Genomic DNA, 23,615 nt, shown 5'->3' with positions numbered 1-23,615 from the left:
TGAAGAGAGAATCCTAGATTCCTGTAAAATCGCAAAAGCTTGCAATAGTTATACCGATAACTGAATGTGGCCTCTGCCCAATGTGATGACAAGTTATGCAATGGAGGCAGATTTTGATTCTAATCTGAATAGCTCATTTTGGAACCTGGGTCTTGTTGCTGCCCCATGCCACTTCCCTGGGGCCACTGCCATTTTCTATTCTATAACACCATTTTGGAAGAGGCGGCATACATGCTATGATTAATGCTATAATCCTCTGTCCATAACCTGCTGGCTTGAAAGCCTTGCTGTGTTTGTTTTCTTAAAGCAACTTTTTAAAAAAGAAAGTACCATGCACATAACTGTGGTGCTTTTAAAATGTCAGTAGCAATGCAGTTAATTCTGTAGTTTCAAATTTCTTAGGAAAGCTTTTGAGTGAATGCCACCATGTATCATGTTACTATTTACTTAGCGGGTTAGTTATAAAACTTCCTCCTTTGTCACCCTTCTGTTTGGCACATTACTCTGAGCGTATTTTGCGGAAAATAGACTTCATAGATGTGTAACCCTGAAGAAAGAAGGTAGGAGCAAAGAATTAGTTTAGGCTGCAATCCAAAAGGGTTCACGTATAACCAACATTTTTAGGTAACAACAACAACAACCCTGAATTACTGTTTGTTTTGATGCTGCTTCTTAGAGCAGCCAGACTTCTGCCTTAACTCCTGTACATTCACAAAGTATTTTTTGGAGTCAGGGTGATAAACACTATGTGTGCAGTGTTGGAGAAGAGACCACAACTCAGTGGCAGAACATCTGCTTTGATTGCATGTCCAGGGCAGCATGGCACCTGGACATGCAGTGCACCCATTCTGGAATCCTGGAGAACCACTGCTGAGCTGGGTAGCTTCCTGTGACTGCCCTAATTGCAAAGTCCCCAAGCTGCTCTCTGAACCCGAGATGGTTTTTTAAAGTGCAATTGGAGCGGCAAGAGGGACAATTTTTCTAGAGAAGGATCGAGTGTGTGAACACCCCCCAATATGTATTGCTGATTTTCACCTGACTTCTTCCACTCCGCCCCATCGAGTTGTTGCTGTTCTCTTTATATTAATCACGCTGAAATATTCACTTGGCAAAATAAGTTAATTCCTGTTAACCTATTGCGTTTGTTCCTGAATCCTCTCTTGACTATAAATAATTGCTTCAGCATAATTGCCTTCAGGAGTTAATTCTCTCCTGCCCCTCCTTTTAAATTGAAATCCTCTCTAAGTACTCTTTGTGAGGCATTAAGGCTATTATTGTTTCAAACACCTTATGAAGATCTTTTGGACTTAGGTAACCATAGTGACACAAAAGGGTACATGCTGATTCCATTTGCGCAATCAGCGGCAAAAGTCTCAGCTGACTCTGTCAAAACCATGTTTATGCCGATCGGGTCCCATCTTGCCTGTGTACTTACTTACTTTGAATACTTTGGCTTCACCTAATGGATCAGGTGTTTTTTTAATATGGGGGGGGGTACCAGTATTGGTTATATAAGCCTATTTGCAGCTGCTTCTCATAGGATATAATTACATATGTACTTCTATTACAAACTGAGGGGGCAAGCTAGACATGATATCAATTGCAAGATCACAATTAACATGCTTGATTTTTAACACTTAAATAGCAACCAAAGGGTGCATGTGATCAGGACTCCAATTTGTGAGGAGGTTAACCCTCTCCCTGCACACACATGTGAACTGTGATCTGTATGAAAACCACATCCTCCTCCTAAAGCAGCTATTTGCACTTAGAGGGGAAGCTTCCATTGGCAGGACTTGAGAGTACGGCAAAGGATTAACAGACATCCCTACAGACTGTTGTACAAATCTTGATCTCTTCTCCACTATTTTTTTTTTTTAACAAATCGGTACAAATTTATATGAATGAAGTTGTTGTGACTTCTCTCATGGAATGCTGGGAAGTGTGTTTTGGTGATGCTTCTGCAAATTCTGTGAAAATATCCTAATACAGTGTACTTTGATCTCCAGATGTTTTATCTCCAGATCTCCAAATGTTGTTGGACTACAACTCCAGGCATAATTCCAGGCGAGGGATTATGGGAGCTATGATCCAATAACACCTAGGGACCAAAATTTGAGAGACACTCAGTATTCCCTCACAGATCTACAATTCGCAGGGTTCTTTAGCTTTCCGTCATCATTGAGAAGGTGGCTTGAGGTGTTTTGGCACCTGTGGCAAAATGCCCCACTGCTGCCCCCATGATGGGAGCAGGGCATGAGGTTCTGTAAGGGCTTACTCTCAAGAAGCCCTTGCAAAGCCTTGCCACCCTGCTGGGTTGGGGCAGGAAGATTCAGCAAATGGTTCTTAAGGCATAGCTGTCAATGTTCCCCGTTTTTATAGGGAAATTCCCTTATTCCGAATAGGATTCCTCGCAAGAAAAGGGAGAAGTTGACAGCTATGTCTTAAGGAGAAGCTTTCACCGAATCTCCTCCTTCCCACCCAGAGACAAGGCTCTGCAAGGGCTTCTGCACAGTTTTAGAATACACAAAAATTGATAGCTCCCAAGTTAACAAAGAATGTGACCATGGTAATCCCCAAAGGAAACGAACAAGCAAATTAACTTAATAACCACGACAAGGAAAAGGTCTAAAATCACTAGACAATTCAATTATCAAAATAGGTTCCTAATTTAAGGTAAAACCATTTTTGTCTTCATGTGGCCAGGACCAAAGCAGAACAGAACATCATTTGCCAGTTCCAAATCTGCAGCTGCATTTTTTAAACCTGTCTGGTCCCATGTCCGAATGTAGGTCAGTGTAGGGGTGCAGTTTGTGTGTCATATCCTCACCTCTTTGGCTATCACATCATATGCAGGTGTGTGAGAATAGATGGGGTGGTACTGTGACTCTTGAGTGTTTAAGAACCAAGGGTTGCTTACCGTTCTTCTTTAAGCATGAATCTTCTCAGCTCTGACTTCTGTTTTCATATGTACTATCTTAAGTAGAGTCATACCGGCAAGGTAGCTGTCTTAAACCACCACACTTCAGTGGCTGAACTAAACTGCCCATCAACTAGCTGTACTTTATAATACAATGGTTTTCTATTGTATTATACAATCTACAATGGTTTTCGCTTTCCACGGGTCCTCCTGAGGCTTCAGCATCTTCTGGTGCTCTGATTTCCATGCAGCAGCTCCAAGGTTGTACACAATCTGGTGACAACAAAGGGACAATGGTTTCCACTGAAATAAGGGCACGACATTTTGAGCAGCATGTATGAAAATACGGCTTGATTTGTATAGAATTGCAGGCTGTATCTGCAGATAGTGGCATGTTTCAATGCAGGTCGTGATTTTCTATTCTCTCTCTCTCTCTCTTGAAAGATTTTAGTGAAGCAGTTCCCGAGACAGAAAGGCTGGACTCAAAAGCACTGAAGACTCGAGTTCAGCTTTCAGTGAAGAACAAAAGGTCAAGACCAACTAGAACAAGACTGTATGACAGTATCAGCTCCACAGATGGAGAGGACAGTCTTGAAAGAAAGGTGATTCTTCTCTCCCCTTCCCAACCTTCTCACCAGTTGTTTCCTTTCACCATGCTCCCTCCCTGGAGGTGTTTACTAATTTGTGATGAAAATGTACAATGAAAGAAAGTATTTATTCTCCCAATTTGAAGGTAAAACACCTGTGTTCTTTCAGCAGTTTCAAGACTTCTGATTTAATATTACACGCATTCTGATGTGCTGTCTTTCATTATTTCCTCCCCCCCCCCATGTTATTAATTATTTTTATTCAAACCCAACCGAGTCGATGCTTAGCAGGTAATTTTATTTCGATTCAGAGAGCTTGAAATGCTAATCCTTGCGAAGGAAATGGTTACAAAGGGAAAGCAGATAAGGTAAAAGCTTAACGGTGCAAAATTATTGGAATAGTGCTCCAAAAGGAGATGCGGGATGGAAAGCAGGTGCTGAAGAGGTGAACTTGCACTTTCAAAGTAACTTGCTGTGTGGTTGGTTCCTGAAATGCCATAATCTGCTTCACAATCTCTTATATCAACAGCCTTCGCGCAGTTACGGTAGTCCCATGCACATTACCAAACCACCTCTGCCTATGTGTATGAGAGCCTCCTCACCTGCATCAGATTCTGGTGCTTCCTCCCTTTCCCCCGTGGCTAGCAGGGCAACGTTTGCATTTGACAACGTAACTGGAAACCAGGACGAAGGGCGGCCGTACACCAGTGTTGTATGTTCCCATGGAGATACTCCACTCTCCTCACCTTCAAAATCCTGTCTGAGCTACGAAGCTTCACCTGTGCATCATCCAGCCAGCAGGAGTATCTTCCATGATGAAGGTATAGCTGTGATTTTGCATGCTGCTGCGTCAGTTTTCTCGCTGTGTGTAATAGTTGTCGGTGGTTGTGTCCTCCTATCGCCTCCCAGAGAGGGTCACCTGGCTCCCCAAACTACGGTCTCTTAGGTACCAGGCGAATACATTTTTGTCCTCACAGGCCTTTTAAACATGTTGGTGTTCATAGATATCCGCTAGCTGTTTTATATTGATTTTAAGTTGATTTTAAGTTGCTGTCTTTGTGTTGGTTTTACTTGTCTTTTATTTATTTGTAATAGGTGTAAGGGGTCAAATATTGTACTTTAGTTTGCATTTTTAGTTATCTGTAAACCACCCAGAGAACTCAGTTATATCGGTGGTAGATAAATGTAATAAAAAAAAAGTGGTCATAAATTAAGGTTCCAACAAAACATTTTATTCACTTCCCTAATTAGAAAGTCTGGTTTTCTCCTCTTTGTCATTCTGAGCTTTTAAACCGTTTAGTTAAAACCTTGCTTTTTTTTTCTAAGGCTGATTTTGGAATGAGTGAGTTGGGAGATACAATTAGAATATGTCTCAGTTATTTTAAACATCTGCCCAATTCTGTGAAATACAGTCTTTGCCTTAAATCAAGGGCACACAATTTAGTTTGGGGAGAACTTATTTTAGATTTGTTCTGAAACCTAGCAAAGTGTTTTAAGTACAATGTCAGGAATTCGCATTCTGTGAGAGAAGGTCCAGTGCTTTTGTATCTAATTGTGGTTGACGTGTCAGAGATGGATTGAATCGATGTATTGCACTTCAGAAGTGAAGGTGGTAGAAAAGCTCGTGTTTTAGTTTGTCTGCCATCTTCATGGAAAAATACATAGCTCAAGAAAATTCTTGCACATATACAGCTCTCAAAGTATGATCAAGAACATAGGGAATTGCCTTATGCCAGGCTGACAAAAACTAGTGGATTGTGACACCACCCACTCTCTGAATTGTGTGAATTGGTCCCTCAGTGTGTGTGTGTGGGGGGGTTGTAGTATAAATATAGAGTCTTGAACTCAATTATTGTTCTTCCTTTGTATTCATCATCTCCTTTGTTCCTAATACCTCACATACACAATCAGAATTGCTCTCAATGACCCCACTCAAGCAAGAATCGCTTAATAATGATTATTCCTCAATAATGTTTAATCACTGGAGAATCCCATGTTTTTCCCGCCAGGAGTGTTATACAAGCAGCATTAAGTGTAAAAGCATATTTTAATAAATACGTTAGAATCAAAGTGAAACCATTTGCTTCAGCATAGAAATATTTGAATATAATAAGACCTCTTTTGCAAGTGTTTCTAATTGGGGCACAGCAATTCTGTGCTCCAGTAGGAAGCAGTTGATAATTTGAAAGTTTCCCCCTCCTTTTCTTTTACAATACAATTACAATACAATGCAAGAGATGGGGTCATTTTCAGCCCCTGGGGGCCTGATTTCCCCTTCGGCAGTCTTCCAGGGACCATGGGCAGCAGGAGCGACTTGCCTTCATGCAGAAGGCTGCAGGGCAGCCACACACAAGCCCACAGTTTCTAGACAGGCAACTCCCCATTTACGTAGGAACGTGTGTTTAAGTGAAATCGCATATATTTGGAACACCATTGAAGAAGCCGGCAAACTTCTAAACCTCTGGAAACCCTTTAAAAACCTTTGAAAAAAACAAAAATCCATCGAACTCCACCACAATTGTTCTCTCCAAACCTCCTTGCTCAAACTCCCAACTCTCTGTAGGCCTCAAAGGTTGGTGCAAAGGCTCCTGCAATTGCACTTTCAAAGGCTTGTGGGATTGCTGGGCACTGTTTTGTGCCATTTCTGCGCTCTTTTAGGGGCGTTTTTGCCCCTTTTCCATGCCGCTTCCGTGTTCACAGTGATGCACAGCCGTTCATACCTTGAATGCGCCTAAGTGGGGACTCGCCTGTACTTACATCTCCCCAACCAGGCAAGCGAGAGTACTGTTCTTGGGCATGTTCCACTGTTCAAGGACACAGAGGACGGAAGGCTGTGGCCTAGGGCACAACTGGGGAGAGTCCTGTGAGCCAGCTAGAGAGGCCTGGAGGGCTCCTTTTGGCACCCGGGCCTGCTAGCAGAGGACTATGTTACATTTTTTATGTCAATCTCCTACTCAGTAAATTCAGCACAAGCACAAGACTGTTTCAACTCCAACCCCTTTACTAGCAGTCTAATGTAACCCCAAGGCCCCCTAACAGTCACAGAGCCGTCAGATGTATTAACCCCATTAGGCGTGTGGCATCTTGCCAGAAGGGGACATTTGCAGTCCTTCTTCCTTCTCTCTCAAACACACGGGTGCATGTGTGCGCCTAGCAGCTTCTCTGCATCCCCTCTGTTGTTTTAAAATACCTTTTTGTTACGTTCCCCTAGATTTATATAGTTTGCTTGCTCTTGTTAACACGGGAAGTTTGCCCTTCGTGATTTAAAAGCCTTTCTGCATTTCTCACCCCAGGGGAGGTTTCAAAGTGCACTATAAAAATAGCAGTACATTTGTAACAGCGCAAAGACACCTTCTGACCAGGATCCAAGGAACCCTTTTAGGCACGTGCAAAGTCTTGCTTGCACAGCAGGCTTTTCACTTCTTTGTTTCTGGAAAGCAGCTGCTCGCTGTGCATCAAAGGGTGTTTTTGAGGCTTCCACAGTATTCAGGGCTGGCTTGTTGGGTGGCAGGTTTGCTGTTGGGGAGGAAGGGACTTTGAAGCCCATATGTTGCTGTGGAGTATTGCACCTCTTTGGGTCCTGGCTTGCATTTGTTGTTGTTTAGTCGTTTAGTCGTGTCCGACTCTTCGTGACCCCATGGACCAGAGCACACCAGGCACTCCTAGCTTCCACTGCCTCCCGCAGTTTGGTCAAACTCATGCTGGTAGCTTCGAGAACACTATCCAACCATCTCGTCCTCTGTCATCCCCTTCTCCTTGTGCCCTCCATATTTCCCAACATCAGGGTCTTTTCCAGGGAGTCTTCTCTTCTCATGAGGTGGCCAAAGTATTGGAGCCTCAGCTTCAGGATCTGTCCTTCCAGTGAGCACTCAGGGCTGATTTCCTTCAGAATGGATAGGTTTGATCTTCTTGCAGTCCATGGGACTCTCAAGAGTCTCCTCCAGCACCATAATTCAAAAGCATCAATTCTTCGGCGATCAGCCTTCTTTATGGTCCAGCTCTCACTTCAATACATCACTACTGGGAAAACCATAGCTTTTATTATACAGACCTTTGTTGGCAAGGTGATGTCTCTGCTTTTTTGTCTGTATGCAAACATGCTCATTTCCTTGCATCTCTTCCTGAAAAAATTACCAGTACCATCTATCTCAGCTGGGTTATTTGCTTAGAGTTGCAAAGAGCTGGTATACAGAAACAGAACATCTCTCTACATTAAAAAAAGAAAGAAAGAAACATTGGCCCTGGGTCCTGAATTTTACATTAGCAGCATCAATACTACTTAGCCATTGCAGTAGATATCACTGAAATGTGTCTTAATCTTTCTGTCTTTTCTTGTATCTTTCAATGTTATGCAGGCACACATTATCACTGCACATAGTATTCCCTTTTACTCCAGTTTTCTTTGGACTTTTAATTACTTACGAAGTGTAAGCTTTTGTATGTATATAGGTACATGATAAATTAGCAAGTCACCCACAGCCCTTTTGTTGGGATTGAATGGTGGCAAATAGGCAAGTAAGCTACATGAAGAATTTGAGACGTTGTTGAGATTTTTCTAGTGATTGTGCAAAAACAATGATTGTTGCCCAGGCTTATGATCTAAAGAATCTATTACTAGTACAGAGGGAAGATTCTCATGCGACCTTCTTAAAAATGTTTTCACTACAGCAGTTCCCACTGCCTAAGAAGCAAGCCACAGTTCAGTTTAACAAGCTGCTTGTCTCTTCAGCTGTTAAACGTCAACAAACCTGCTGACCCCCTCTGTATGCAAAAACAGCATTTTAGATTACAGCAAAGGTCTTTCGTAGTAGGCATATGGTCCATACATTTACAGTCAACGTTTTGCCTTGTTTGAATAATAAATGTTCGACTTGTGATGATTTTGGGGGGTTGTGTGTGTGTGTGTGTGTACGTGAATTTTTCTGGATGCAAAAACAAAGTGCTTTTTTAATGGTAAAACACAAATGGCTATAATGAACTGTGTTTTTTTAATGTACAAATATGTCCTAGATGGTGCCACAGGTATACAATCCCCAAGAACATCCAGCCCTTCTACGGGGCATATAAGGACAATAAAACAAAAGTTTGTGGACTTGGGGTAAGCATTGATTTCTCATTAACGAAGATTAAAACCATTTTTAAAAATAAATAAATAAATGGTGTGCTACCTTTTGGACACTCTTTTGACTCTTTTAACATTGTAGGGCTCCCTTGAGAAGGAGTTCTAACAAAGGCAAGAAGAGAAGAGAGAAGGAAGCAGTTAGGGTCTCTGCTGGCTGCAGGTATGAGTGAATAGCACGGGTATAGCCAATTTCAGGCTCAAATAAGTCCTACTGTGTTGAGTGGAACTTTCTTGCTCAGAAGTGTGCGCTGGATTGCAGTCTTACTGTCTCCCAGCCTTCAAGCTGCGTAATTTACACGAGCCCCATATAGAGAGCACTGCAAAAGTCCAGACTAGTTGTAACCAAGGCATCAACAATAAAGGCTAGAGCTGCTCTCTCCCCCCCCACCCCCCGCTACAGTTGCAGCCACCAAACTATCTGTGGCTGGTAAAAAAAGAAAGTGCTACATCTCTTTCAACACCTTACTTCATAGTAGTTTTTGTTAATTTGTTTAGGACTACCAAAATAGCCTGTACAGTGAAGAACAGTTAATATTTCAGGCAATAGCTGAATAGCATGAAATTATTCTTCTTTGCTGTATAGTTGACGGTAGGTTTTTACTACTTTGTGCTGCCTCATAAGATGTACAGTATGCGTTCCAGTTACAGGTAGGTAGCCGTGTTGGTCTGCCGTAGTCGAAACAAAATAAAATAAAAAAATTCCTCCCAGTAGCACCTTAGAGACCAGCTAAGTTAGTTATTGGTATGAGCTTTCGTCTGCATGCACACTTCTTCCTTTATTCTTTTTTTGTCTACGGCGACTTTATGGTTTTTAAATGTCTAATCTATGTGCATTACTACCTTGTGTTAAACAGGACAACTAAGGAGCTGCTGGAGTGCTCAGCAAGTAGAGTGTCTTTAATCAAGCGGTCCTCCTCTCTCCCACATAGTCCCATTCCATTTGCATGGTATGGAGAGAGCAGCAGGAGATCCAATTCTTCCAGCAATCTGCCTTCACCTACCAGCTCAACCGATCCTTCCTCTGAAAATCTAAGTCCAGCTAAAAAGGGGTCCAAGGTAGAAAATGCAAAGTACCTCCTCCCCAGTGCATGGAGTGGCTTAAGCGAGGTTGCTATTACTGGCTTAACGCAAAGGATCTGCGTTATAGTAACTGCAAGCAACGTGTTCATTGTTCAGCAAAAATGTGATATGAGCATTCCAGGTTGTCTTCTGTGTCTCTTCGATGAATGTTATCAGAGTAATTTATATGCTAGTGTCAAACTGCCAAGTTCAACGTGGGCTTGATGCCAGCATATATAGCTGGACAGTCTTTGTTCGGACTTTTTAATGAACTTGCTTAATTTGTAGATGTGTAGGGGGGGCGGGAACCATGGCAGGTAACAGCTGCAGCTCTTTGGCCTTTTTGGATAAAAATGAACCCTTGGGAGTCATAAGCATGAAAGAAAGGAAAGAGGGAATGTGAACTGTTCGAAGTTGCTAAGGGGGGAAGAGGGAACAGGAGGACCCACTGCCCTGTTAAAAGCTTATCACTGTATTTGCAAACCCAAATTGTAGGGGATGCCCTCTTCTTTCCCAAAGCTTTTGTTCCATAAAATTATATTGAAGCTTTTTCATAATACAATACAATAAAAAACCAAACTATGAAAACAAAAAGGAGAGACTTCCATGTTCCAGATCATGGTTTGAAGGCACATGATTCTGCAGTCTTGCAGAAATTAAGCACAAATTAAGCTTGTGCAAAGAACCCTCTCCTCCTGTAATATCCAGAAACTGTTGATTGGCATGGCCTCATTGCTCCAACATCCATTTTGCTTTAAAAAAAAATCCTGCAATTTTTATTTTGTTTTATTTTTGCAAGTTCTCACCTAAAGTGCAAGTAAGTATTTTGAGCCACACTGAAATATGTTGCTTTGACTACCGCATTGATTGTAGGGTCAGCTTTAACACATCCCACTGAAATATTGGCACATTTTAAACAAAATATCACTGTTCCATCTCTTCATTTCTCTGTCATTCCTGCTCCTTTCACCAGACAAGATGTTCCTGTCAAGCATCTTGGGTATTACATTTAATTCCATTTTGAAGTTCTTTTGAACTAAGAAAAATTGAATTGTTTAAAATGAACATTGGTCCTTTTTTCTTTTTAATGTGCTTGCATGTTGCTTTTAGCATGGTAGCTTGCAAACAATATTTTGTACGACAATGTTACATGCTTCACATTTTAGTTGTCTTCATCTCTGCAGCATTCCTTGAGAATCCCTTTGACCAATATGAGGGTGAAAATGAAATTCAGATAGTTTGTGTGATTGTTGTGCTCTGAAAACATGCCTTGGTTGATGTGTAGCCAAGCTGAGACTGTCTCCAGTGCAAGATGCTGTCTGCCAGTCAGTGTGAGCAGTACTGAGCTGGGTTCTGCTCAATATAAGGCAGCTTCCTATGTTCTCCATTGAAATGAAACCATATTACACATCTTCCATTCATATTAATAAGGTCTGCATAGGCCAGGTTTCACGGATCTTTTACTGTTCTTTCCTGCACACTGCTTCTGTCCTTTGTGAAATGTGTGAACTGGACTTTTGTGTGTATGAACTGAACTTTTATGGGAGCAGCCAGACAGAACCTGCCAAGTTGTAATTGCAACCAAGGAGTTCAGAACCATAGCAAAACCATTGCATATTTGGTCATCTGTGTCCAGTGGGGATGAATGCAAAAAGAACCTTATTTGAATAAAGCAGCATTTAAATGCATTTTAAAAAGGCAAATAAGTATAAATAGCAGGTAAATGAAGTCACCGTCTTTTATGAAGCAAAAGGGGTGAAAGCTTAGTTCTGTAATTTGGCTATTTTCATCTCTTTGTGAAAAGCTTTTTCAGATCACCGATTCAGGGCATCACATTTTACACGGTGACACACTTCTCTGTTATACACCATACAGCCCTTTTCAATTGAAACTGGTTAAATTACATGTTTGCTACAGCTCAGTGCTTAAATCAAAAGCACGGTCAACATCACTACTTCTGCTGTGTGGCTTTAAAGAAGGGGAAGCCCTGCAGCAAAGACAAAATCCTACTCAGACACCATATTTACTGTACGTTGCCTTGTGCTTTCTTGTCTGCTCTTGCCTTTTCCTTGCTTCCTGTTTCAGTGTTTCCCAACAAAACTTATGCTTGAAAACCAAGAAGAGCTCCTCATTGAACTATCATGCTTTTAACTCACTAGCTGTTAAGTAGGTGGTTACATAGCAGGTCCTCACATTTCTGAAGCTACAGCTGTGTTCACCAGACCTGCGTAAAGCAGCACTGCAGACAAGCCCCCGCAACCGATCGTGGTCTGTGCAGCGGGTCATAGCCACCCTCCTGACCAGGGGCGCCAACTTGTCCCCCACATTGAGGGTGTGCAGTCAAGTGATGCGTCAGGTGACACTGTCTGGCATGTGCCGGGAGGGGGCAGGACACGCAGAGGTCAATCTTTGCACTTGCTCCTTCCAGCTGCCACCTGGCTCCTGGGCTGCCAGGCGGGAGCATGGGGCACACAGAGGGAGCTGGTGCCCCCTCTGCCCCCTATACCCAGTGCACCTGCTCCTGACACCAGCATAGTTGTTGCTTACCTAGATAGGACTGGGGTGGGGATAAGGCTAATGAAAGAGACCATCCATCTGGCACTACTGGCAGTGCATCCACATGCACCCACCACCTCAGCCCCATCCATGTAAGCAGCAGCCATGCCAGTGTCAAGAGGACAGCTCCTTCCCAGCACAAAACCTCTCCATTCTTAAAAGCTTCCATGGAAAAGGACAAACGTTGGACAAATGGCTCAAGGGCAGTGGCAGTGACAAAGATACTTAGGAAAGGAATTACTGTTAAGGTCAGACTATGTTTGATCTTACTGTCTAACCTCCCCCCCCCCCCATCCGTCCGTCTGTTCCCACCCACACTTTTACTCAATTTCAGCAGCAGGCAAAATCGCCAGTTTTCATGGGAAATAATAGAGTCAGAGCGCTTAGTCACCCAAGCCATATTTCATGTAAATCTCTCCCTAGGAGCTGTTGCTAAGCCAGCAAGTCCAACAGATGTGGCTGTCACACTCAGAAAACACACCTGGGGTGATGTAAGGCAGTGACGAGAACAGGCACAGCATCTGAACCTTCCACCATCCCACTCCTTTGTAGGTCTGAAAACAGTGTGTGTGATAGAAAGGGGGCAGGGAGAGAGATTTTGGATCAGGAAAGCTGTTCAGGGAAAATCAGTTGAGCACCACAGCCACAACTGTGTGAGCAAATAGGCTGCCACCCCTCCCATTCTGCACGCCTGCATTATTTGACTAAATGAAAAAGTGTTGGGAGATCTTCATCATCTCTAGTTCAGCCCAAAGCCTGACATTGGAGGCTTCCAGGACTACGAAATGAACAACTAAATTTCAGGGCATGTGCAGGAGGTTGTCTTCAAAGGAGCCTCCTGGAAAAACAAAAGTGCCGTGACTCAGTGTTCTTTGTGTTTTACAAACATCACAAAATAAAGAAACTTGCCATAATGTGCAAAACTTACTGATGTAAACTAATGCTTAAAATTCTCATTTGCATTTTATCCAGAAATATTATTCTTTATGTTTTTGGATTATGCTACAGCCAAAAGCTAAGTTTAATATATGAATGCTTTTCTGTTTCAGTTCCCCTTTTAAGTTTCACCTTCCGAACAGATTTGGGTTTATGTATGGTTGACATAGCCCATTGCTGGTGTTTAAGAGTATGTGGCTTGTTTGTTTTTAATAAACCTCAAAAGCTTCATGAGTATCTTGATTTTGGGGGTTTATCTGTCTGTCTGTCTGTTTGCTAGTTTTAACTGCATTGTTGCTGTTGTTTTTAGCCTGGCGTATGCCATTGCAGGATTCCTCTAATGGCAATTTGGATGAATTTTACCAAATGTACATATCACAAAGTGCTCTGTTGGGAATCGCTCCTCGTTACTCGTCTTTGCTATAAAATGTGATGTGTTGTTCATTGCATTGATAAGGGGCAAAATGTCTGTTTTGTGTTCATTTTGATTGTTGAGCTATGCCTATCTTTCAGATAATCAGTGCGGTTGTCGCACAAAACATCGGGAACAGATTAAATTGTTTGATAATATACAAAGTTACCATCAGAAGGAAAGGAGCAATGACTCCATGAATCTCTTTGATGCTGATCGCAAGGGGGGGGGGCTTCCTTTCTGGTTAGGGACACACACACCCCTTACAAAAAGTTAATTGCATGTTGTGGTCAAATAACAGCCTATCCTAATGGGAAAATTCTGTATATCATGGAGATCAGGAATTTCTGAGGGTTAGCATTTCCAGGCCTAGGGATGCTTCAGTGAATCCTGTGTTTCTGCTGGGTCAGATTATTATTCCAAACCCATCTTATTCTGTTTCATTTATTCTCAGGAGGAATTGCAGCCCCCACTGGTGGACATCATTTTTCAGTTGCAGCTATTTTATTCCCCAGGAATGCCCTGGAATAGCACAGCTAAGGTGCTGGGGGTGGAGATGGCAGGCAGCAATGGGACTCCCTTGCAGTCATTTACATTAAAAAGAGAGAATTCTCCCTGCTACTCCTGGTGGCCAGCCTGATTCCAGCAACCCCTTTTAGAAAATAATCATCCACTCCCCCCCCCCCCCCCGGTGCGCTAAGAAATCAATCTTTCGGCAGCCCATTTTCATGCACACACAAACCCAAATTCTAGCCAACAACTGTTCTCCGTCAAGAGCTTTCAGCTCAGTATTATCTACAACTGTAAGCCAGGTGTGCAGAAAGCTCTGTCTTCATCACTTGCAGATAATGACAATACATTTCATTTTTCAAGACATTGTTAAAGAGGAACACTTTGAGTTTCCTTTCATACTCCGTGGTATGTGAATTATCACAACCATTCCTGAGCTGTGCCTGCTCAGCAAGTTGAAGCCAGTTCATCTGGACATTTAGGCCTATTGTCCGCCATTTGACTGATGGGTTTGGTTTTCTTCTTTGTCTCCTTACAGAATTTCGCTTTCAATGACGACTTCAGTCCCAGCAGCACCAGTTCAGCTGATCTGAGCGGCTTAGGGACAGAACCGAAAACCCCAGGATTTTCACACTCCATAGCACTGTCATCTGATGAGGTATCCGTAGTAGGAAATAACTCCTGTGCTCCCTGTGGATTAGTTAATAGGCTAACAGCTCTTGGCTGAATTTAACTTTGCGGGGAAAATACTTTTTATGACTGCAGCTCACAATCAGAAACGCCACAGGATGTGTCTGTTGGTGGACTTGGAACAAAAAGTTCAGTGCACTCTTCAGAAATGTACAGGAAACAATGCCATTTGTTACGGCCCAATGCATTTTGAGTCAAAGACTAAATGTGAAAAGTGCTTAGGACATCATATATCCTATAAAATCAAAGCCCTGTACATAAATTCAAGGCACAATACATAGTGTTGGTGCTGCCCTTTAAAGCCCCAAACAGCCTTGACCCTGTATACCTGAAGAAGCGTCTCCACCTCCATTATTCAGCCCGGACACTGAGGTCCAGCTCAGTGGACCTCAGGGCCTTCTGGCAGTTCCCTCACTGCAAGAAATGAAGCTACAGGGAACAAGGCAGAGGGCCTTCTCAGCAGTGTGCCTACCCTGTGGAATGCCCTCGCATCAGATGTAATAACTATGCCACTGAAGGCAGCCCTGTATAGGGAAGTTTCTAAAGACTGATGTTTTATTATGTTTTCATATCTTTTGGAAGCCACCCAGAGTGGCTGAGGCAACCTAGTCACATGGGTGGGGTACTATTACTACAACTAATAATATATTAATATTAATAAGGCAGAAATCCAGCCAACTATATGAAATTGCAACGACATAAATGTAATCACATAGGGTTGTATGAAATGCAAGATCCATTGGAAATTTAAAAAAAAAACAAACATGGCTAATTTGGGTCCATTAATTTCAGTGGATCTACTGTAAATAAAATTTAGTTGGATCATACATACAGTCGTACCTTGGATCCCAAACGCCTTGCGAGTCAAATGTTTTGGCTCCCGAACGCCACAGACCTGGAAGTGAGTGAGCTGCTGTTAGAGCATCAGCTGCTGCAAGCCAAGTACAATGGAGCCTTTTAGTGGGAAGCATGTTCAGCCGGGTGTTAAAAGGCAATCACTTTTCCTGCCTCTTCCATGCCCCATACATACTCTAAATCATATGGATATTGGGCTAACCTATGAGTGGCTTCCTACTCCCAAGGATGGTTCAGGTTAGGCGTTATAGCCAGGCGCAATCGAGACCTCCAAGGTTAAATAGCACTGACCTCGGATGGTAACTTGTAACTTCTTGCCCTATTAACTCATAGGTTGAGGGAAATTCCAGATCTGTTGATCTCAGCAAAGGTCAGTTGAAGATTTCAGCCACTAAAACCATCATGGCATCTCCCTCCTATGCTAAACAAATGTTCAGGCAAATCCTGCATATCTGAATGCATGGGTAACTAATATTAGCTCAATTATATCTTAGAAAAAGACACATTTATGTTAAATAGGGATTGTTGCCACATTGTTGTCCTCAGCCAGTTCCCAGTGATCCCCTATTTATTTGAACAGTTGTACACATTCTGTATATCATAATGTGTTCTTTCCCATTTTCTTTATTGCTGACTCAGAGCTTGGATATGATTGATGACGAGGTGAGAATAATAATGAGATATTTTGGAGAGGGTTGTACTAAGAGGTATATAGGCATTTCTTTTCTTTCCCTTTGGCACATTTCCTTTTGGGTAGCAGATTACGGGATCGAAGGGCACGCCTGCCTCTCTTCCCTCACCCTCAAACCCTCCCACCACAATGCTAATACTTTGAAAACTCACTCTATTGTGTTGGGGATATTGTGTTGACACAGTTAGATCCTGGGACATGAAGGCCTGATTTTCATGTCCGGATTGGCAGTAAGTATGGAACAGACAACAGAAAATTGCTTTTTCGCACAACCTAAAATTAATGCGTGGAATTGGCTGCCATGAGATGGAGGAGTGATGGCCACTAGAGGGAGGAAGAGGATTTTACCTTTATATTCCACCTTTCCTTCAGGAAACTCAAGCTGGCACACATAGTTCTCTCCCTCCCCGTTTTATACTCACAGCAACCCTGTGAGGTAGGTTAGGCTGAGAGACTGTGACTGGCCCAGTGAGTGTCATGACTGAGTCGGGATTTGAACCCTGGTCTCCCAGGTCGCAGTCCAACACTCTAACCTCTACAGCATGTTGGTTTATGCAAGGTTGTGGGGGGTAGAGTCTTATCAGTGGCTGCAAGCAACGACAGCTGTATGCCACCTTCAGATTCAAAGGCAGTTTGCCATGGAATACATTGGGTGATTAATATTACCTTCATGCCCTGCTTTTGGACTTGCCAGTGGCACCTTGTCGGCCACTGTGGGAAACTGGGTGCTAAACTAAATGAGTCTTTGGTTTAACCCAGCATAATTGTTCTTGTTTTGTGATTCATATTTGCATGGTTCCCTGGTCACTGACTCATCTGAAGGGAAGCTGCCATTCTCAGATGTATGCAGTCCAACAGAGGAACTCTCACGTCTGACTGGTGCTACTGACTTGTGCAATGTGGTGCTTTATTGAAATGTGCCCTCTCATGGCAACAGTTGGTATGTGCCACTTCTGGATGAGCTCCCTGATACGGTAAATACCATCTCCCACCATGAGAAGGCCACATTCAAATGAAATCTTTTCCGTGCCAAATTTACTTGTCTTAAATCAGCACGTATCAACTTTGAGATGAATAGTTGGTCCTTCGGTTCTCAGTACCAAAGGGGGCTTTTCCAGATGCTTGGGCTGCTCTCCAGGCAGTGTGATGTCATTGAAACATAGGCCAGGAGAACCCACTCACTTTGTCAGACAACAGTTTATCATCCTCACGTATTTCCACAGCCCCACTTCATTTTTTAATACTTTGTATCTGTCGCACTAGATGGGCTTTTTGAAGTATGTGGACTCCCAACAAGCCAGTTTTGGTGGTCTTGCATGTCGATAGGCACATCGGGTATTTGAGTACCATCAGAAAGTGTGCCACTATGATGCCCCTCTCATGAAACGATAATGCCACCTTCACACACCTGATCTTTGAAATATGCTCGTTACAGATCCTTGATGATGGACAGTCTCCCAAGCACAGCCAGTCCCCAAATCGCGCCTTTCAGGAATGGAGCGTGCAACAGGTCACCAACTGGCTAATGAGCCTGAATCTAGAACAGTATGTCCCTGAGTTCACTGCCCAAAATATAAACGGAGAGCGTCTCGTTCAGCTGGATGGCAGTAAGCTTAAGGTAATTGCCTCTCACTGTGGCAAACAAGATTCAGAATTCTGTTTGTGCCCGAGGGATCTGTTAGTGGGAAATATTTGTCTTGGATGCCAAAAAATAAAATAAAAATATTCTTACTACTAACAAAGCCCACACTAGCAAGTAACAAATAATGGAAGCGGTGCAAGTTGCTGGAGATTTTGATTATGCTGCTGATATAATAACAGTTGGAACCCTGAATACATCATTATCTCTGAAAATAAAGCCCTGGATGCACTGTGCTCGGTGTTAAAAGTTAATGGGCAGTTTTCAATATACCAAGCTTAATTTATTCTATATACCAAAAGTGTTCTTTCTTTCTTTTTTAACTTGAAAAAGGACAGTGCTAGAGCACAAACAAAATGGCCTACGCGGCCAGGGGTAATTGCATCTTTGGCCAAATTATTTGGTTGTATCACATTTCACTTTGTGCCATGCAGACTAGGTAACTGCCTCTGCTTGCAGTGTTAATTTTGTACCATTAATGTAGGGAAATTACCAAGTAAATAGTCACGTGTCACTTTGAATCTAGAAAATGCAGTTGTATTTATGTATTATTGTTACTGTGTAATACACACACACACACACACACACACACACACACGGTGAGTTCTATTTTCCATAAAAATAAATAGGCAGACCCAGAAGGCAGCTTCCGGGGCCCAGCAGGGCTCACCAGTGCCAACACTTGCCCTGGGCCCTTCACATTGGGCAGTTGAATCTGTGAGCCTCATCTTTAGTTTCCCACAATGCCCTGTAGTCAGGCACCCCCAAGGCACTGTGGGAAATGAAAAACGATGGCTCCCAGCTAACCCTTGGAATGCTGCCATCAACGCCACTCTCAGGCAGGCTCAGGGGGACGCATCAATGTAAAAGAGGGCCCTAACCCATTTTGGCTAGGGCTTTCTTAAGTCTGTGGCCACCCCTGAAGGTATAGATATGTGTACATACATATACACACATTCATTCGCTCCCCATGCAGCAGCATCAAAAGGCGCTTGTAGATGTCAGCTTACCCACTACAACTGGAACCATGCCTGGAAGCAAATCAAGAAGTAGCTCATTAAACACGTTCTTGCTGGGCTTTGCAGCAGCTATTTGCCAGGGAGATGTCGTAGTTGTTATTCCCCCTCATGTTGATCCTGCTAGTATTTTTGGAATAGCAGTGATCAGCCTAAGGGATCACTTCTGGCAACATCTGGCTTTTAGGCACCTGGAACCCTCACTTGGCAGGCCGTCACTCCAGAGCAGCACAGTCCCAGTAGGAAAAGCAAGTGTTCAAAATGCACCTCTCATGGCCCGTAGTCATTAGGTGAGAGCAGCTCACACATGCGGGACTAATTTAAACCACTATTGCTGATGAGTAATGACTGGGAGGTTTTGTATAGGGGCTGGTGCTCAGTTCAGGATATGCAAGGCTATAAGCAAAGGCAATTGGGGCTGCATTTATGGATACCATTGCATTAATACTGTGGACTGAGGAAGCTTGCATGCAATCAAACATTGCAGTAGTCCTTTTTTGTATGGAAGGCAGAAGACACTGGTGTGAGTTAGCTATCCCTCTTTTTGTCGAATGAGGGTGTCAAGCTGTGAAAGAACACTGGGTTCTTCTCCAGCCAACTTAAATGTTCAGAAAGTGCTACGAATTAAGCCGTTGCTCTCTTTCTTTCCTTGCTCTTAGGCCCTTGGCATGACATCTTCCCAAGACAGAGCTGTCATTAAAAAGAAAATTAAAGAAATGAGAGTGTCTATAGAGAAAGCTCGCAAAGCTCAAGAGAAGATGGAGAAGCAAAGGGAAAAACTTAGGAAGAAAGAAAAAGAGCAGCTCCAGAGGAAGGCCCGAAAGCCGGAGAAGCGCTCACCAGATCCAACAGAGGGAGCTAATGAGCAGTGATGAATCAGAGTTGATGATTATTCTATTAGGAACCGGGGAAGAGGCTTTCAGGGAAGAAACTCAAAAAGCGAGTCTTGTTTTCCTTCCCTACCTCCTTGTCTTCATTACACAGAGCTCTGTACTCATATCTGAGGCTTTAACTAGAATAAATAGGGGAAATGAACACTGTGTAGCTACACTTTCCTGCAGTTGGTGGACATGCTGGTACTTTCGACCTTCTCGGCCGGCCGCAAGCCCTGACTGCACTTTGCATTTTCTCATAACGGGGCTGGCGAAGCAAGCCTGGGCCAGCATTCAGAGCCTTTCCCTTTCCCCATCCCCACTCCATCCTCTCAATTGCATTGTGCTGGTTGTGTCTGGCCCCTTCTGTAAATCAGCATAGGACACGGTAGGATGCAGCTTGCTGTACTGTAAACTTGAAGATTGCCTCCAGAAACGGGCAACGCTTGAGAAGCTTTCACTGGACCTGTGAAAGGGAGCAAACTGGAATCGACTGCGTATCAGTTATCGTTTGTGTTCACGGGAACAGCCGCCCCGCTTTGACACCTCAGTCCCCCAATTCTCTGAAGCGGGGCTCTGTTCGCAGCGATGCTCAGAGGTGATGCTGGCTTCACCCCTACAGCCATGGTTTCAAGACTTGAAACAATACAGTGGAGATGACAGGCAGCAGAGTCTGTCTCATCAGAGAGGGAGGCAATCCTTTATTTTATTTTCCCCCTTTCCCTTGTGAACTCCACAGCAGTTTAGCTCAAGAAGGAAGCAGGGCCTTAACTTACTAATATGAGAGCAGAGAGTAACATTTACCCTCTTAGCATGTGGGTGAAGCTAGGTTTCTAATACTAGGTTGGGGCTTGTGCTAGAACTTTGGAATACAGTTTTCCCTTTGCTTTCCTCGGGGTCAAAGGGTGTGTGTGTGTCCTTAGCTACTCTTTCCTGTAGCATGAGATTCCTTTTTTCAACTGATAGTGGATGGAAAACTCTTGTTTCTTTTCTAAGGAATATACCCCACCCATTTTCAGCACAGATCGGGGGGGGGGGGGGCTGATGAGGGGCAAGGGGTGGGTGGGAGCAAGTATGAGACTGGCTGGTTGCAGACCTGGGATTTGACTTGCTGAAATTGACTTGCAGAATGAACCCTAGTTAAGGCTAAAATGTGTACTTAAAGCGAGAGAGAGAGAGATGCCAATTAAGACAATGTGAGTTTCAAAATTAAATTCTGTCCCGTTAGTAGAGTGATGCAGTAGAGAAGAAAGCGAAAGGGTATCCCAGTAAATGAGACTTTTCAGTAAACGTTGGACAATAGCCTCATTTCCCTTTTGGGGCATTGCACAAATGCAGAGGATCTGATTCCAGCCACCTGTTCTGTGGTTAATTCATTTCTGGTTAGCTCTTGGTGCTGCCTTTCGCAGAACTAGGGACTAAGATTCAACAGGCAGAAAACTGGGCTCAAATGATGAATGCAATTAAAAGGATTCTGTTAATCATTTATACATTTTAGCAGCCGGATTTACTTTAAAGCCTACCTGGGCTTCTCATTGGAGTGCTGCTAGCAAGTCCCGTACAGTACAGGAGGTCATATTGTCGTTTCAGCCATGATAGTCTCCCCCCCCCCATTCCCCCCCCCCCTTTTGTGCATTTGTCGCTGCATGTGGCTCATCTCTCTGATGGCTTTTCCCCACAAGCCCAGTGCAGTTCTTTTCATGTTTCCGATACAACATTTGAACTGAAAGTCTGCAGCTAGAATAACAAATCTTCAGTCAAGGACACTGTTTTAGATATACAGTATTGATGCTTTGGGGAGGTCATCACACCCCGTATGACTCTGGAGAGAGGGCATATTTTCAGCTCTGGAAAAAAAATGCTTCTCCTCAAGACGCAAATTCAACAGAAAACTCCGATGGAAATCTGGTCAGACTAGTGTTCTTTGGTTTATTTTAAGAGGTTAAAAGGTTTTGTTTAGATAAACAAGATTATCTGGGAGAAACTGGAGATGTACTATTTTTAGCTATGAATGCATTAAGGTTAAATGCATTAGATGCTCATTTTCTCTTTTAAGTTATGTTTACATGCTTGTAATTTAAACTGGATGTATATACTAGTAACATCTATGAGCACATTCCTCTGCTTTACATTATTTATATCCTCTATTTTGTTTTTCTAAGATCCCTGGGGGACTATATTGCGTTGTATATTGATTTTTCGCATCCCTGCTGTTTAGGACCATGTAAATCGGGTTTTATCGCCGCAGATAACTACTTTTGATTTATATCCTGTAATTGTTCTTTTTCTTCGTTTATTGCTTGGTGGCAATTTGGGAGTCGAGCACTGAATTTTAATCTGTTTTTTTAAAAAAAAAAAAAGTGAAAGTGGTCAAAATGTAAAAGAAAAAAAGACACTCCTAAATAACTACAGTTAAGGAAGAAATGCATAAAATGCAAATGGGGGAGCATATCTGAAGCGGAACAGATGGAGCAAGGGGACAGAGTTGTCCTCCTCATGGACACAAGGCAGTTTTTGCTTGTTCCTCTTTCTCCTCCTCCTCCTGCTCCTCTCCTAAACATTTTTGAAATGTTCCTAAAAGTGTTTCCAATTTTTTATTTAAAACGAGACCAGAAGGGTATTTCTGATGTCATAGGAGTAGTGGTCCTGGCGTGAGCGTTGCTGGGGCTTGTTTCTCAACAGTTGTCAGCGCGGCAACCGCAGCTTCTTCCCCTCCTTGCCTTTCAAATGGTAAGAGAAGATGCGCCACGCAGACCTTGCCCATTGTCACACACTTTTGGAAGACATAGCCAGCCAGCATGGACCAGGCGCTGGCAAATACATGCTCAGCTGTCTGGGATTCCCTTGTTTGCAGCCAAAGTGAGATGTGCTCCTAGGAACTGTAAGCCGCCTTTAGTGTTCAGATGGCAGTCAAGAGCATTTGGTCCATTCAGTATACTGGAACTGGAGAATGGAGAATGGAGCGCTTCTTCCTCCCTTCGTTCTTAGCTCAGATTTTGCCAATCCTGAGCATCCCCCAGACCTCTAATAAAAGTACACTGATCTCTGGAGCATGCCCCAGAGCTGGGGGGTGGGGGTGTTGCACCGACATTTAGCCGTGTTTGCCCCCAAAGTGTGGGCTCCACCTGAGTTCCTTCTCTTGCTTGTTCCATTAGACAGGGCTCAGCCACAGCGCAACCATTCAGCAGCTTTCCACCTGCTTCGTAACCACTAAGGCAGGCTGCTACATATTTGGGTTATAAGCACTTCCACAATGCATTCTCCAATAGGGTGGTGGTGTTAGCAGTCAGCAAAGTTAGGTGCTTAACCAAGTTCCCTGAATACTGAAGATTCCAACAGAGGAACGAGAGTTTGGGCAGTGCGGGGGGGGGGGGGGAGAGGGGTCTGCAGGGGCAGGACCCACTCAGTTCATGCAGACCAAACTAGATCAGAACCTGATCAAAAAAACCTGCTCCGCAGAGTTCCCAACCACTGCCTGGCCCCCTCCTGTGTTGTTTGGGTTACCCGCTTGCAGTCTGGGAAGAGGAAAGGCCCTACAGAATATGTGGGAAATGCGGTAGCCTAAGGGCTTCATCCTGCCTGAGGTAGCTGGTGAAGCCATCGCCTGTCACATTGTTCCTGCACACCAGAGCCTTCATATCTGTGTGCATATATACCTCTGGGGCATTGCTGGCCTGCACACATGCAGAAGGATCCCCCTTGGTGCAAAGTCTGTGATGGTTGGGCATTAAGTCACTTAAGAAGAGAGAA

General features: G+C 43.4%; 1 protein-coding gene across 20 annotated transcripts in view; it reads left to right on the top strand.

Moving 5' to 3' along the window:
* Nucleotides 1-20,028, top strand: part of PPP1R9A (protein phosphatase 1 regulatory subunit 9A) — a 135,976-nt gene extending 115,948 nt beyond the window's left edge. For 7 of the 20 annotated variants that reach the window (XM_083405333.1, XM_083405317.1, XM_083405335.1 and 4 more), the window contains 9 exons: nucleotides 3,365-3,522; nucleotides 4,037-4,328; nucleotides 8,518-8,605; nucleotides 8,712-8,789; nucleotides 9,484-9,685; nucleotides 14,641-14,760; nucleotides 16,287-16,310; nucleotides 17,774-17,956; nucleotides 19,653-20,028. In XM_083405333.1, coding sequence (XP_083261459.1) covers nucleotides 3,365-3,522; nucleotides 4,037-4,328; nucleotides 8,518-8,605; nucleotides 8,712-8,789; nucleotides 9,484-9,685; nucleotides 14,641-14,760; nucleotides 16,287-16,310; nucleotides 17,774-17,956; nucleotides 19,653-19,865 — 1,358 coding nt within the window. In that variant the 3' untranslated portion in view covers nucleotides 19,866-20,028. The remainder of the gene's footprint in view (nucleotides 1-3,364; nucleotides 3,523-4,036; nucleotides 4,329-8,517; nucleotides 8,606-8,711; nucleotides 8,790-9,483; nucleotides 9,686-14,640; nucleotides 14,761-16,286; nucleotides 16,311-17,773; nucleotides 17,957-19,652) is intronic. The other 13 variants (XM_083405325.1, XM_083405320.1, XM_083405327.1 and 10 more) reach the window with 3 other exon arrangements.
* Nucleotides 20,029-23,615: the final 3,587 nt, after the last annotated feature.

This window comes from Podarcis tiliguerta (genome assembly GCF_965153285.1).
Source record: "Podarcis tiliguerta genome assembly, chromosome: 12".
NCBI classification, from domain to species: Eukaryota; Metazoa; Chordata; class Lepidosauria; order Squamata; family Lacertidae; genus Podarcis; species Podarcis tiliguerta.
The sequence above is the reverse complement of the archived record's forward strand: the minus strand, read 5'-3'. Positions and strand labels throughout refer to the sequence as shown.